The following is a 14847-nucleotide window of genomic DNA, read 5'->3' on the forward strand; positions in this document are numbered from 1 at the left end:
AATTTTGATTGCATGTACACGAACCGATTGATAATTTAAAATGGTATGCCCTCAAAATACTATTAAAGACGCTATAATTGAACATGTTGCGACAATAAATTAACATATCGATAACTTTGTGCGAAACGGTTGTAACTGCTGAGTTATATCTGTTTCGAAACTACCAAAATTCATTTTTAGAAAAAATAAGAATTTTCTTTCAGCATCCACATGTGATCCACCAGCTAATATTTCAAATGGAAAACTGTATTTTGATCATAGCGGAAGTGTTGTGATAGCAGTATGTAGGCGTGGCTATCGTTTATCGGGCTATAGAGAGCGATTTTGTGATGGATATACCTGGCGGGGAGTGTCTCCATCCTGTAAAGGTATGTAGAACAAAATAGTGTGGCTAACTGGTAAAGAAACATTATATCGTTAATTATATAATAGAGGAAAACTCCAACAGCGCTAACTGTACAAATAATAAATTAACTATCATTGCTGGATATATATGGTATTTGAACACACCTCATTTCTTTTGTAGTTTGTGACTAAATGGGAAATGAAAAAAGGGATAAAGAAAACTAACTATATGTACTTTTAAATATTGTAAAGGAATTATTCAAATGCAAAAGCGGCAAAAAATAACACGCAATTTTCAGAAAGGAATTCTTCAAAAGCGAGCAATAGCAAAAAGGCACGCTATATTCAATACATTTGTGCAGTAAATCTTCTCGTGTTTCCTTTAAAATATAAAATACATTGCTCCTCTTTTATATCTTTGAAGAATTCTGAATTCTTGGAGTACTGTTTTAGAAAGAAAACATGTATGGCGGAGCTTCAGGTTTAAAACTCGATTTCGTGTATTTTTTTGTGAGAAGGGAAAAACATGTTTCATGTCTGCCTTAATTGATATAATTGTTTTGTGATCATGAATAAATACCATCTGCACTTGTAAAATTGTTTTGTGTGATTTATTTCAATCCATCTAAATGTATCATTTGTTTTTTACGAATAATAACTTTTGTGCAAATCCTAATTGTTATCAAAATGGATTGGTTTTAAAATTCCCAAAGCTTAGATATATGCCTTTGAAATAGATAATCATTCTTATGATTGTAACATATAGAATATGTATTCATATATCTTGTTTAAATAAGCTTTTGCGGACTTGGATTTTTTTATTATTGCCCTTCATTAACCTATGATTCATATTTTCTTTTTTTAATCTTTTATTACTGTTCAGAAATGTATCCTTCCCGATCAGAGCGGCGACAGGCAAGGAACAAAATGACAGCCAGTGTGTCACGAAAAACAAAGGCTATCGAAATTCTAGAGGAAAACATTATAGAAGCGGACGAAACTTGTTATAATAGGTTTAGGTATATCATCACACCTTACTTATTCTTTTATTCGGATAAATCTCTTCAAATTCTTAAATGATATAGTGTCTTTTAGAAGTACACGGATTTTAATATATGCTGCAACATTTCACTCTATAAACCACATTGATGAGGAACATCTTTATTGAAATTTTCTTGATGTTATGAAATGTAATGTGAAAAGTTGGCACTAATTACCATTCACTGTTTATTTATTAGATTGATTATAATTATTTATATTAAGTAACCATTATTCATTAAATGACCAACATACATATCGTTTTGTTTCATATTCCTTCATGACTTGTAAATGTATTCTGGACACCCGATATTCTTAAAATAATTCTATATAGCCTGAATATCATATATATACTCGTACAAAAGAAAATCAAACCGCTTGAACTGAACTGTCGACTATAAGTATTACTCATTTAACATATTACTCATTATATTTACCAGTAAATATCAAGTTGACATTTTACTTCTAGCTTGTCGATATTTAAATTTTTACTACGCCTTTCAAAAACAACAACAAATCTTTTGGTAACAATGATATACTCAGCTATAACATTTTTTAAATGTCAAATGTACACTTTTAAATGAAGGTCCAGCTTATTCATTCTCTAAAAATGTTTAAAGCATGTATTTATCTAGTTTTTACGATAATCGAAACTTTTAGTTTAGCCTCCGCCTGACAAGAATGTACAAAATTATTTATTCCTACGATAAGGCATTGACAAAGTGGTATATTTGCCCTACAAACAATAAGACTCAATACCTGGGATATATTTCTTATCTTAACTAATCAAACTCACATGAATGTAAGATGGTCAAGCAAAAAGTAAATGAAAATTACTTATATTTGACGTTGGTACCTTAACATTAAATTATGAGCAAAATTTGATATTGTTATCATTTTGAAATGAAGCGGACAATATTATACGTTTATCCAGCTTTTTGAAAACATCTGCTTTGATGAGATGTCTAAATGAAGAATTTTGTGAAAAAAAATTAACAGTCATATAATTATGTTGTTTTAATATTTTTTTGTCGATTTCCGAAAGAGGTGTGCTTTGTGCATATCAAAATATAAATTTTAAGAAGGATTTTTATCATTTATTAATAATTTCTTGCATGTGCCATTTGCTTTTAAGAAAATATGTATACAAACATATTTCTTTCACATAGATGTTTTGGAGTTATTCCTTTTTTTAAATTCAAACAAATTATTTTTGTAAACTACAGGCAGCATGTATATATGCTTTATACATCTGGGCACTTTTGATGATACTCTTAATGACATATCTAAACAAAGTTAATTAGTACAAATATTTAAATATTTGTTGTGTGTGTATGTTTTTGTTTTTTGTTGTTGTTTTTAAATCTTATAACCTTGCTTATCTGTACATTCAATATTATGTTCAATTAGCCTCACTATAAGAATTTTGTTCCTCATTTATTTTCAAATAATAAAAATCTGGAAAAAGGGCAATTCTCGAAAGCAGTGAAAGAGCAAAATTTTATAAAAATTGCAGACTCGTATTGATTGCGTCTGTTGATGAGATATAATTTAAAAGTGCAATATCTCTCGTTTCACCTAACCTTGTCAATATTAAGACATAAGTAGTTAACAGTCTTTATTGGCTTTGGTACCTATAGAAAATATAATAGTAATAAATTAAAGTTGTACTTGTTTAAGAATGTAAGGTATTACAAAGGCATTTTATCACTGTGACGCATTGAGAATTCTAGCATATAAAGAAAACAAAAGTCGAACATGTTGAAAAGTTGAAAAGAAATTAAGTTATTGGGAAAACATAGTTGTTTTGCAAAGTAAAAACTATTAGTTAACTTTTTAATTTATTTTATATATGTTATCGTACTAGAAAAAAGATTTAGTAAAAAAAAAGATTCAAACAATACATAAATAGAGTCCCAGGAGAAATATTCAAACATAAAACATTTGGGTTTACATCCCAAGTCCATCAATACAATCTGAAAAAAAAATCGACCTTTTATTGTTGCATACTAACAGCTCTTTATTTTACAGTTATACCGGTTTGTAAACCATTTATTTTTTTAAGCGAACCACCAGTTGTCAAAAATGCAGATAAAGCAATTGTATACAAATATAACAAAGTTCGGAGACAGTGGGTTATCATTGCTAATTACACATGCCAAACTGGTTTCATCTTCAATGACACAAGTTCCACGTACCTCTACTGTAGAAACTACAAATGGGTAGGAAATACACCAGCTTGCGTGACCATAGGTTTGGATGTTTAAATTTTAATATCATGGGGGTTTTCTGTTTCAACTAAAATCAATTTTGAAATACTTTTTCAAAAATGAGTGTATAAGAAATACTTGAAAATATGTTAAATGTTTTCTGTTATTTCTTACAACTACTGCCATTTCTGACAGTGTTACAAAGAAAAGATATTTCCCATTTTTGAATAATACTGAGAAAAAAAAACAAATTCTGGTCCAGATTATAACAAGGTGCATAACAATTCCAACTGTTTATTGTTAAAAAATATTCAAATTCACAATAAAAGTTGTTGTGGAAATAATTTTTCCTGAACGTCCTGAACAACGTTCTAGAAAATAATAGCATTAATATTATAATACTGTTAATAAGTCACATTCACTTTAATAAAATTCAATATGCAAACGGTAGACATTGTAATTAACTATAAATATAACATGTTTTTTCGTTGCCCTGTTTTTTCCTTGCTTTAACGGTGCTAATTTTTTCATTTATTTTTCTCCGTTCATTATTATTCATTTTTTTTATTTTACTTATTTAGTTAAGTGGGTACGAGGTTTGGTGCTTCGTTCAGTGGACCTTACTGCTTGTTGGTTTTTCCTTGCTTATTTTTTTTTAATGTGCCTATATCTTTTCACTACAAATCATATTATAGCTTCACAGGTCCAGGATCCTTGTGAAGTCAAAAATGGCGGTTGTGAACATATATGTGTGTCCCACGGGAACGGGAAATTCAGATGTGAGTGTGAACCCGGTTACATTTTGGGACGGTTCAGAAGAAAATGTGAAGGTTTAGTATCATTACGTTTATAGTCCAAAGAAAAGTGTTAGACATCACTTTTATTTTTATTACAATGGATGAAACATTGATTTATACATTATATATGTTGGAAGTATTACAATTGTAAAAGTTTCTATTTTAAAGATTCTTATTTTCACTACAATGGATGAAGCATTGATTTATACATTATATACAGTGAAAGTATTACAAAAGTAAAAGTTTCTATTTTTAAGATTCTTATCTGAATATTTTTGGTAGTATATCCTGCATTCTAGTTAGAAATAAGTTGAAATAAGTAAAAAAAAATCAAGTTTTGTTTTACTTTTTAATTTTGTTTCTTGAATGTTTCTTTAAAAATATTTATGATAAGTTCAGGCGTAAATATGATAAATTTAAACCTCTTTGAATTCGACCTTTACCAGATACTAGTTTTGTGAACATGATCCCTCGGGACACTTTATCTAATACATGTACAATATATACCGTTTCTATCAGTTACATTAGTTATTAAATAATACCAAGTTAAATTTATCTTTAAATCAGAGAAGCAGAAATGCCATAACTTTAAAAGATATTTTAGTTAATGCTATAAAACTCATATCGTGCTCATTTGGCCGAGGACAGTCTTGTTGGTACGAAGCATTTAAAACATTTTCAAGTTAAATCTCTTCAAGTTAACAAATATAACAATATAAAAACACAATCAACTTATTAATGGCAGTACAAGTTACGCATTTCACAACTTTTATGATTAATGAAATTATTGTGATATTGTACATTAAATCATATCAGTAATGTTTAAAGAATTGTTTCCACAAAATTAGAATCCTTGTTATTGAAAAGGCGGCGGGGATATGGAAATAGTGACTAATAGTCTCCAACCGTTCGTGCGCCCGTCCTTTTGTCCCCAATTTTTTAACGGAATGTATCTCAAAAACTATTTGAGATATTAACTTGAAACGCCATAGGTAGATAGATCACACTCAGAAGGAATGCAATGCATAAAACGGTAGTTCTACTATTTATTGTTTTTCAGTCCTAATTTTTATATATATATATATTTTTTATTTCTGTCCGCACTATCGTATTTTTTACAACTTTTATGCTGTTCGTTGGGCCATGTGTTTAAATACTTTGGCTTCAAGTGTTTGTTTCAATAGGCAAACCCAGCAGGACAGAAAAGATCATATTATATTTAAAATTTCATAGTTATATTATAATTGCAGATATAGATGAGTGCAGGTTAGATAATGGCGGTTGTGAACAAACCTGCGTCAATTTTGTTGGATCATTCTTCTGCACGTGTGATGTTGGTTTCCAGTCTGTAGGACTTAAATGTTTAGGTAAGATGCTCGTTTCTAACTTTTTTGAAAAACGATTACCATCATTCCTGGTATTCCATATCTACTTAAATATATGAATATACGTGTACTTGAAATATGACGGCCATTTTTGCTTATATACAGATAATAATCAGATAATAAACTTTCAACATTTAACAATAATATAACAATTACGTAACAAAGAATTTGCAGCTTCTTTCTTGAAAATGAAACATCGTATAAAAATTAAATATAATTGTACTTTAATGACATTTTACATTAAATTCATACAAAAGTGTGTGTATCATTTATCAGAATTAAAAAGAATAGTTGATTTGTTTTATGTTTAGAAAAAGAAATACGTTTTTAATAAATTTACATGTATCATATTATTATTTATTTTGATAACTATTTTCGTTATTGTCACACAGAAATACTGTTCTTTTTGTTTGTTTGTTTTGTCGTTGTTTGTTTTGTTTCTTTTTGCTATTAACTTTTTCTTCTTTTTTACAGGAATTAAAACACTTTACATACAATGTTATAGGAATTGTAGGAACATCATATTTTTTTTATATAATATAATGTACTTTTTCAGCTAGTATTTTGTCAGTACCATTCTCTTATTTGAGGGTTAATTTATAAAATGTCATTTTAACTATGAAGCATATTAATATTATCATGTCGTGTATACTAATATATGTTGTTGTTGCTTTTTTCAGTGACAGGATACCTGTTTCTGATTTGAGAACCTATTAATTTTAACTTAAAGATATATTATGCTCAAATTTGATATTAAAAAATTAGATAATTGCCACACGGTTTCTCTGTAATTATTAAATAAACATTTTGATTGCACACGAAGTGTGTTATGCTTTAAGTGTCTGAGCCACACTGTGAATATATGGTGTCATTAAACAAACTGGCAGGATTTTTTAAGAAAAAGATCAGCTTTACTTGACCCGCAATAAACAACGCAGATTCTTATACATACTTTGAACGTTCTTTTATTCAAATAAGACATATTTAGTAAGAATTTTTTAGATTTTGATAATTTTTGCAATAAAATTTTTTACTCAAAGATGAGCATAGTATATATGATATATATCATTATAATTATAGATGATTGTGTTCATCATAGACGAGATGGAGAAAATTTCTATTAATAATGTAATTAAGCTTTTGTTTTTGTTGCAGACAGACATTGCATTAATTTCAATATGACGAACAACCATGAAGACGTTGGAAACAAATACTTAACCTAGTTTTTGTCATATTGTATTTGTCATTGACCTTATAAAAATACGTATATATCAAATGTAATTAACATTGTAGTTATAAAAATACCGAACTAACCGCGAAACTTTACGCTCCGTGGTTTTAAGTATCGGCACGTTTCTTCACAAAAGGTTAAAAAGGTAAATAAACAATTCTCTTCTCTTTATTTTTCTTTCATTTTAATACAGGGTGTCTTGTTTTTTGGTTTATGTATATAACAAATAATTGTCTACAAAATTTACTACTCGACATTAAATATACAACTTGATATGTCATTTTAAATAGATTTGTTTGAAAAAAAGCGAGAAGCTGCAAAAAAAATCCTTTATATATTCCTTTAAAAAATAATTGTTGACATTGAAGAAAAAAACATTGTGATTGTAATATTTGCACTAATCAAAATTGACAATCTTATAAAAACTTAAATGAAAAGGTTACACATCAATATATCGCACTATTGTATCACTGTTATGAACAGAGCAGAACAGAACATAATATATAACTTTATTTTAGACGCATATTAGAAAACATACATTTTATAATAACATGTGAACAAATAAAACATTAGTTAACAGCATATTCATATTTATTAAACAACATTTTCTATGATAAAAGATGCTGTGATATGGGGTGGTGATCGCATCTTATCTCAGCCACTAAATGACGTCTATAATTTTATGTGTGTTTTTTTTCTAATTGAAATAACAATAAATGCTATGGATTAGTAATTAAAAGAAGCAAGCTTTTACAATTAACGAGTGCAATTTAATTCATATTTCATATAAAGCAAATTCTTATTTTTATACTTGCTTTCGAGAATGCCCATAAGTAACATAACCTTTTGTAACATTTAAATAATTCTATACACCTTAAACTTTAATAAATAAGATACACATGTCATAAGTCCTTCTTGATACTTACTTAGAATAGTATGATTTGTAACATAAAAAGCTTTTGCTTGGTGTATCTTTGATGAAGATACATTTATTTTATATTTTAATTTAAGCACATTAACTTTATCCACGGATACAATATATTCAAATATAAATCTATTTCAATAACATAAATTCGGACGTATTTAATTATTTGACTAACAAGCTTAAATATATTTTGAACAGACTTGGACGAATGTGCCTCACCAGGACAACATCAGTGCCCTGGCGAGTGTATTAATGTACCCGGAACATACAAATGCAACTGTTCTATATCAGGCTACACAGAATCACGGCGACAAACTTCTTGCTCTGGTATTACTTTGTTTAGTATCAAAACTCAACTTTGACATAACTGTACAAGATATTTTCAAATAACACTAAAACGCTTCATATGGGATGCAAGATTATAATGGAAATATTCAACATATTGGGCAGTCGATGAGTTATTTCGGGTTCGTGTCAGCAAATGTATTATTAATTGAAAAATAAATAAATGTTTGTTGTTTACAATGTAATGTACATGTACATGTATGTTGAACAATAAATGTTGCTTACATAGAGACTTCAACTTAATATCACTTAAAATAGAGGCAGGGTATTTTAAACCAATGTATATTTACTTATTTATGAATGTTTGAAAATGAAACACCATAATTGGAAATACTGTGACTGATATCAATTGGTGCTTACCCAAAGCTAGTATGGTTAATAATATGTAAATATAAAACTGGTTTTAAAAAAGAACGAAAGTAAAACATATATAAATAGTATAAAAAGGTCTGTAACTAGTATACAGCTTTCGAGACCGGCTTCTGGCTGGCAAATGGTAATTTGACTAAACCCATGACATTGCTAAGCCATTGTCACTGCTGACACTATGCGGTAAAGAAATGTCTTGTTCAATTGATAATATATATAGATTATGATGAATGTTCGGACAATAATGGCGGATGTACGGAGGTATGCATCAACACTGTGGGATCGTTCCAATGTCAATGTAAGAAAAGAGGTTACAGGATATCTAATGATACTAACACGTGTGAAGGTATGACATTAACGATCTTTAGCTGATTCAATCTGTAATATAAAATAGTATCACATATTTTCAAAGTAATATATAGATGATATAAAAAAAATTCTACAGTACAGAATTTATTTTCATACCACGACTTTTTTTAACTTTACGATTCGATAGACGAATTCAGAAGAAGGTAGTCCGGCAAGACAATAGTGAACATATGTTTCATTGCAGTGAAAAATAAATTTTGCAGTGAAAGTACGGAGTTGAAAAATGCATTTTATTTCATTAAAGTTTCTCAATAATTAATTCATTAATATATGATAAAACCTTTTCTTGTTTCTATAAATTTTACATTTTACATACAAAAATAAATCGTAGAAACGATGATTATGTGGTTTACCGAGTTGTCTGGCCTTTTTTCCGTTTCTCTATACTTTATACAATCTTATGATAAAAGATGTGTTGAATCGCCGTAAAATCCAAATAACACACTACATTGGAGCTCTATCATGTATAATTTAACAAACAAAATGCAATATTAAATTTGAATTAAAGAAATGTGTCACTTGCATTTTATGAAATATTACAATATAACAGATATGGATGAATGTGAAATTGACAATGGTAAATGCGAAGACATTTGTGTGAACACATTAGGGTCATACAAGTGCATGTGTTCGGGAGAGTCTGCAATACTTCACGAAGATGAACGTTCATGTATAGGTAAGCAACTGGTGGCTATCATATTTAAATATGTTCAAGTTGATTTCATCACACTGAAATGCCTAAGTCCCCAGAAAGGATTTGGGTTGACTAAAAAAAGGATATATATTGCTTTCTTAGATGTAAATTGATTTCTTAACATTTAAATTTATTTCTTTGCAACAGTGCATGCTTTCTTATTGTAAATTCGCAAGTCATTTTAAACTGATGTGGACTTAAAAGGATAATTTTACATATATCTCACTTGGATGTTGGTAAATCTGCTGTATCATGTTGTAATTTCTCGTAGATATGTTATTTAAATTCATGATATAAATAAAATATTTATGAAATTTGTGTTTTATGATTGTGAAAGCCACGATCATACCTGCATGTATGTTTCTACAGCCTTGATAATTATATAGAGATAGAAAACAGAAATTATCTTAATCTTGGTGGATAAGAAATACATGAAAATATGTAAGATGTTTCCTGTTATTTTTACCACTTTTATCAGTTTTGGGATTGTTATTGAAGTTTAGATGAAAGAAAAAAATATAACCAATTTTTGAATAATACAGAAATAATACTGATTGGAGAGATAGCTCCGACACTTTTAATCACATATTTTTGCAATATTTTCAAAGACTTTACGATACACTACAAAATTTATTTATCGAAATGGAAACTGGCACTTCTTTAAGGTCCTGAATGAGGTATACAAACCCCAACAACAGTAGATAAAGTTAACACTTTAACTTTTAAGAAGAAAATAACTGTAAAATCAGCATCAATCTTTTATTTTCACATGCCTTGTTTTATATATATTTTTTTTGATATTCTATCAATTTTTCAAAAAATCTTTCCGATGTCAGTGGCCTGTAGTCTAGACAGTTCTAACAGCCATATGGAATTTTAGTAAAAATGACGTTTTGAGTCAGTTTTTGTACACAAAATGTTTAGGTACTAGTAATTCTACACACATTAAAAAGTTTATTAACTTTAAAAAGATCACCACAGACTGTCCTGCTTCTATATAAAGCAATTATATTTACCAAGTGTCAGGATTATTTATGGATCAGAGTTATCTCTCCAACCAGTCCATGGTCCAGAATAGAACAAGATGCAATATTCAACATCACAATAAAAGTTGTTGTGGAAATCATTTCCCTGAACATTTGGAACAACTTCCTAGAAATAAATAGCATTCTATGAAAATTAATTTATGAATATTGTAATACTGTACATCATACGTATTTTCATTTAAATGCTAACCGATCTTAACTATCAAAAGGTGAATAATTCTGTGTTGAGATAAACTAAAAGACAACTTTAATAGCATTTGATAGAAAGTGGGATATATTCTCTCAAATAGCATTGAAATAGCGTTACTTTTGCAAAAATACTGAAAATGCTTACAATCATCCATAACATGTATTTTAAAGCTATATCTTGTTTAAGAGGGAAAAAAATATCAAGATATCTATTTGTTTTAAGTAGTCATACGGTAGTACGTCAATGCAAAAACTATCCATGTTTCTAAACGAAATAATATCAGTACTAATTTAGAAGTCTTGTTATTAAATATAAATGTTTTTTTGTTGTGTTTTTTTCAAATTATTGGAATAACTTTGCTACAACAACAAGATATTGAGTAAATTGGTGAAATATATATATCAAAAGAAATTGAAAAATGGTTATCTTTTCAAACAGACTTCTCTAAAAACATTGTTTGAATGTTAGTTAGTGTGGCAGCTGCAAGGGGTTGCGGCCTATTTTATATCACTGTTGTTATATTGTATTGGTATTTCCTGATGTTGTTTTTAAAAAATGAATATTGCTTAAGACGGTGCTAAGGATAAGAGAGTTGTTTCATTTACCATTATTTCGTGACATTTTATTGGAATCATATTTTGGTGAATATTTCTAAATATGTTTGAATGCTTTATATAAAATATTTGTGATAGATATCAAAATGATTCTGTCTGTAGCCACTAATGGCCTTTTCTCTCCTTAATTTCATTTTAAAATGTATGCTCTTGGACAAATCATCAATTCTAATTTGTATGCACATCATCTGGTTCCAGTAAAGATAATATAAGGATAGTATGCAAACCTTTTGTATTAGATAAAAATATGCCTCGTTTTTATCCCTAGCTCCAAAGGTCAAGGATCCTTGTGAAATCAAAAATGGCGGTTGTGAACATAAATGTGTATCCCATGGGAAGGGGAAATACAGATGTGAGTGTCCACCCGGCTTCGTTTTGGGACAATCCAGAAGAAAATGTGAAGGTGTAGTATTATTGTGTTTATAGTCCAAAGAAATATCTTACATAGTAAGAAGTCACTTTTCTTCACACTATAATGGATGAAGCATTAATTTATGCATTATAATAGTGAAAGTACAACCAATCTAAACGTTTAGTTTCTATTTTAAAGAAAGTGGACATTTTGACTACTTTTGGTAGTATACGCAGTACCACGTAGATGTTTCAGGAATATACTAATTCTAGTAAGAAAAAACGTTGATCGCAGTATTAAATACGCATTTTTTTTTAATTTAAGTTATTGTTTTAGACTACTTATCAATTAAATCAAACTTCTTGACTGTTTCTTTAAATTTCTGTTATATGTTCAGACGTGAAAATAATTATATGCAATTCGAACGTCTATGAATTCGACCTGTATCACATAAAAGTTTTGGGTACATGGTAAACTATTTTGGTCCAGAATAGGGATGTTTTAGCGACATTTCATCTGAGACATATTGTTCTTATAAAATATGTCAATTTAAATTTATATTTAAATCAGAAAACCGGAATTGCTTTCTAAAATATACAAGTTACTACATGTAGTAACTAAGATAATATCATACTCTCATATGGCCGAGGACAGTCGTTACTGACACCGGGAACAGACATTACAATACCCAAAAACATAGCTATAATCAACCAATTAATAACAATGCAAGTGAAACAAAATTTCTTATGGATTGCACAACTTTTTTATCCATATTTGACATTATGACATTAATGTGTAAAATTTGGTAATGTTGAAAAAAAATGCCTTCTCAATAACATGATCATCTTTATCTTAATCTTTGTATTCTAAGTTTATATTCTAAAAAAGTAAATTAAATGAATGTTATTGGACCATCTAAACCAAGCGAAGTACTCTGTTTTCATTTAGACTCTGTTATTTTCAGTATCTCGCTTTGGTCTTGATGGTCATATATTGGGCTTCGCGTTAAAATATTTTGACTTCAAAACTCTTTCAAACATGACAGACAAAATGATATAACCTTGAAAAATGTTATTGCTATGGCAACAAATAGACTTAAAATATGCCGATACAGCAATTTTTTGTTATAACTCAAAAAGTACTTATATATTTTATAAAATTTGGAATATGGATAGATGGCAGTAAGAAGATTATGCAATAAGCTTAACATTTTCGGGAAAAAATCGAGCTGTTGCTACAGTCAAGTCTTCGTTCCTGTTGCTATCGCCGTTGCTGTTAGGAAACTTTAACATTGATCTTTTTTAAATTTCTATATGGATTTTTCTTTATATTTGGACACAACAACTTTTTGCACAAGACCTTCAAGTAAGTTAGACTAAACTTGACATTGAATCGTAAATGACCTTGATATTTAAGGTCTTTTATTTTTTAAATTTTGCTTGATTTTTGCAATAATTGGGTATAATTTATTTTTAAATGGATTGTCTTCATACAACAATCTTTAAGACATTAAAGGCATATTATGCCTTAAATTATGTAAATATAAGAATGAAATGTTTAAACAAAAGCCGGGTCTGTTTACTGGTCTATGTATAGCTCTCCAGACAGGCTACTGGTCACATATTATATGGGTTAAGTAATTTCTTGTTTAATTGATACATAGATTATGATGAATGTTCAGACAATAATGGCGGATGTACGGAGGTATGTATCAACACCGTAGGATCGTTCCAATGTCAATGTAAGAAAAGAGGTTACAGGATATCTAATGATACTAACACGTGTGAAGGTATGACATTGACGATCTTTGACTTTATGTTATTGACCGTATCAGTTTTAAATATAAATTTGTTATCACATGTTTTCAAAGTAAAATAACTTTTTTCTTGTTCTTATAAAATACACATTTTACATACATAAATCGTAGAAACGGTGATTTTTTTAGCGTTTTTGGCGTATTCTGACCTTTTTCCGTTTCACTCAATTTTATAAAATTCTATGATAAAAAGATGATGTTAAATCGCCGTAAAATCCAACTCACACACTACATTCTAGCTCTTACATGTAATACTTAGCGCATTCATCAGATGTAACAATCAAAATACAATCAAAGAAATTTGCCACATTATATGTCATGAAATATTACACTACAATGTATTATAATACAGATATGGATGAATGTGAAATTGACAATGGTAAATGCGAAGATGTTTGTGTGAACACACTAGGGTCATACAAGTGTATGTGTTCGGGAGAGTCTGCAATACTGCACGAAGATGGACGTTCATGCATAAGTAGGCAATTGGTGTTTTTCTCCAAATAAATAAATTGGTAGCTGTTATATTTAAATACATTCAAGCTGATTTCATTACATTGATATGTCTAGGTCCCCAGCGAGGATTAGGGTTTGACTGAATAAAAGCTTTAGATGTAAATTAGTTTGCAAAAGTGCATACCTTCTTATTTGTATACTAACAAATCATTTTAAACTGATGTGTACTGGAAAGGATCATTTTACATATTTCTCACGTGGATTTAGGTAAATTTGCTGTGTCATCTTGTCATTATGTCTTTTAAATTCTTGATTTAAAGATGCATGCCTCCAGATAAACTAAAATATTCTTAAGGAAAATGTACTTAGATTTTAAGTAATAATTTACATGATACGTGCGCTAAATGACTGATTTTGCAGTATGAATCATCATATTTCTACTGCGTAACTAATACAATAAAGACTAGTTTTGCATATTTTGACCTCTTTTTGTTAAATTTACGCGAATTTTAAGTGTCATTTGCAATGTGTAAATTACTTTCTTGGTTCACTTCATAACGTTTTACTTTTAAATACTTTTTTCAAAATTTTCATGAAAATTAGCTTTAAAAATAGGATTTTAGTAAATTGTTTATGAAATTAGTATTTTACGATTGTGAAAACCA

At 28.9% G+C, this 14847-nt stretch overlaps 1 protein-coding gene across 1 annotated transcript in view; it reads left to right on the forward strand.

Moving 5' to 3' along the window:
• Nucleotides 1–14847, forward strand: part of LOC132758473 (matrilin-2-like) — a 31051-nt gene that overhangs the window by 15035 nt on the left and 1169 nt on the right. The window contains exons 3-13 of the mRNA XM_060750147.1: nucleotides 204–368; nucleotides 1229–1364; nucleotides 3449–3636; nucleotides 4289–4423; nucleotides 5641–5757; nucleotides 8130–8258; nucleotides 8866–8991; nucleotides 9565–9690; nucleotides 11827–11961; nucleotides 13574–13699; nucleotides 14079–14204. Of these exons, the coding sequence (XP_060606130.1) occupies nucleotides 204–368; nucleotides 1229–1364; nucleotides 3449–3636; nucleotides 4289–4423; nucleotides 5641–5757; nucleotides 8130–8258; nucleotides 8866–8991; nucleotides 9565–9690; nucleotides 11827–11961; nucleotides 13574–13699; nucleotides 14079–14204 (1509 nt within the window). The remainder of the gene's footprint in view (nucleotides 1–203; nucleotides 369–1228; nucleotides 1365–3448; nucleotides 3637–4288; nucleotides 4424–5640; nucleotides 5758–8129; nucleotides 8259–8865; nucleotides 8992–9564; nucleotides 9691–11826; nucleotides 11962–13573; nucleotides 13700–14078; nucleotides 14205–14847) is intronic.

Source organism: Ruditapes philippinarum, unplaced genomic scaffold, assembly GCF_026571515.1.
Source record: "Ruditapes philippinarum isolate M1 unplaced genomic scaffold, ASM2657151v2 ctg5251_1_1_1_1, whole genome shotgun sequence".
NCBI lineage: Eukaryota > Metazoa > Mollusca > Bivalvia > Venerida > Veneridae > Ruditapes > Ruditapes philippinarum.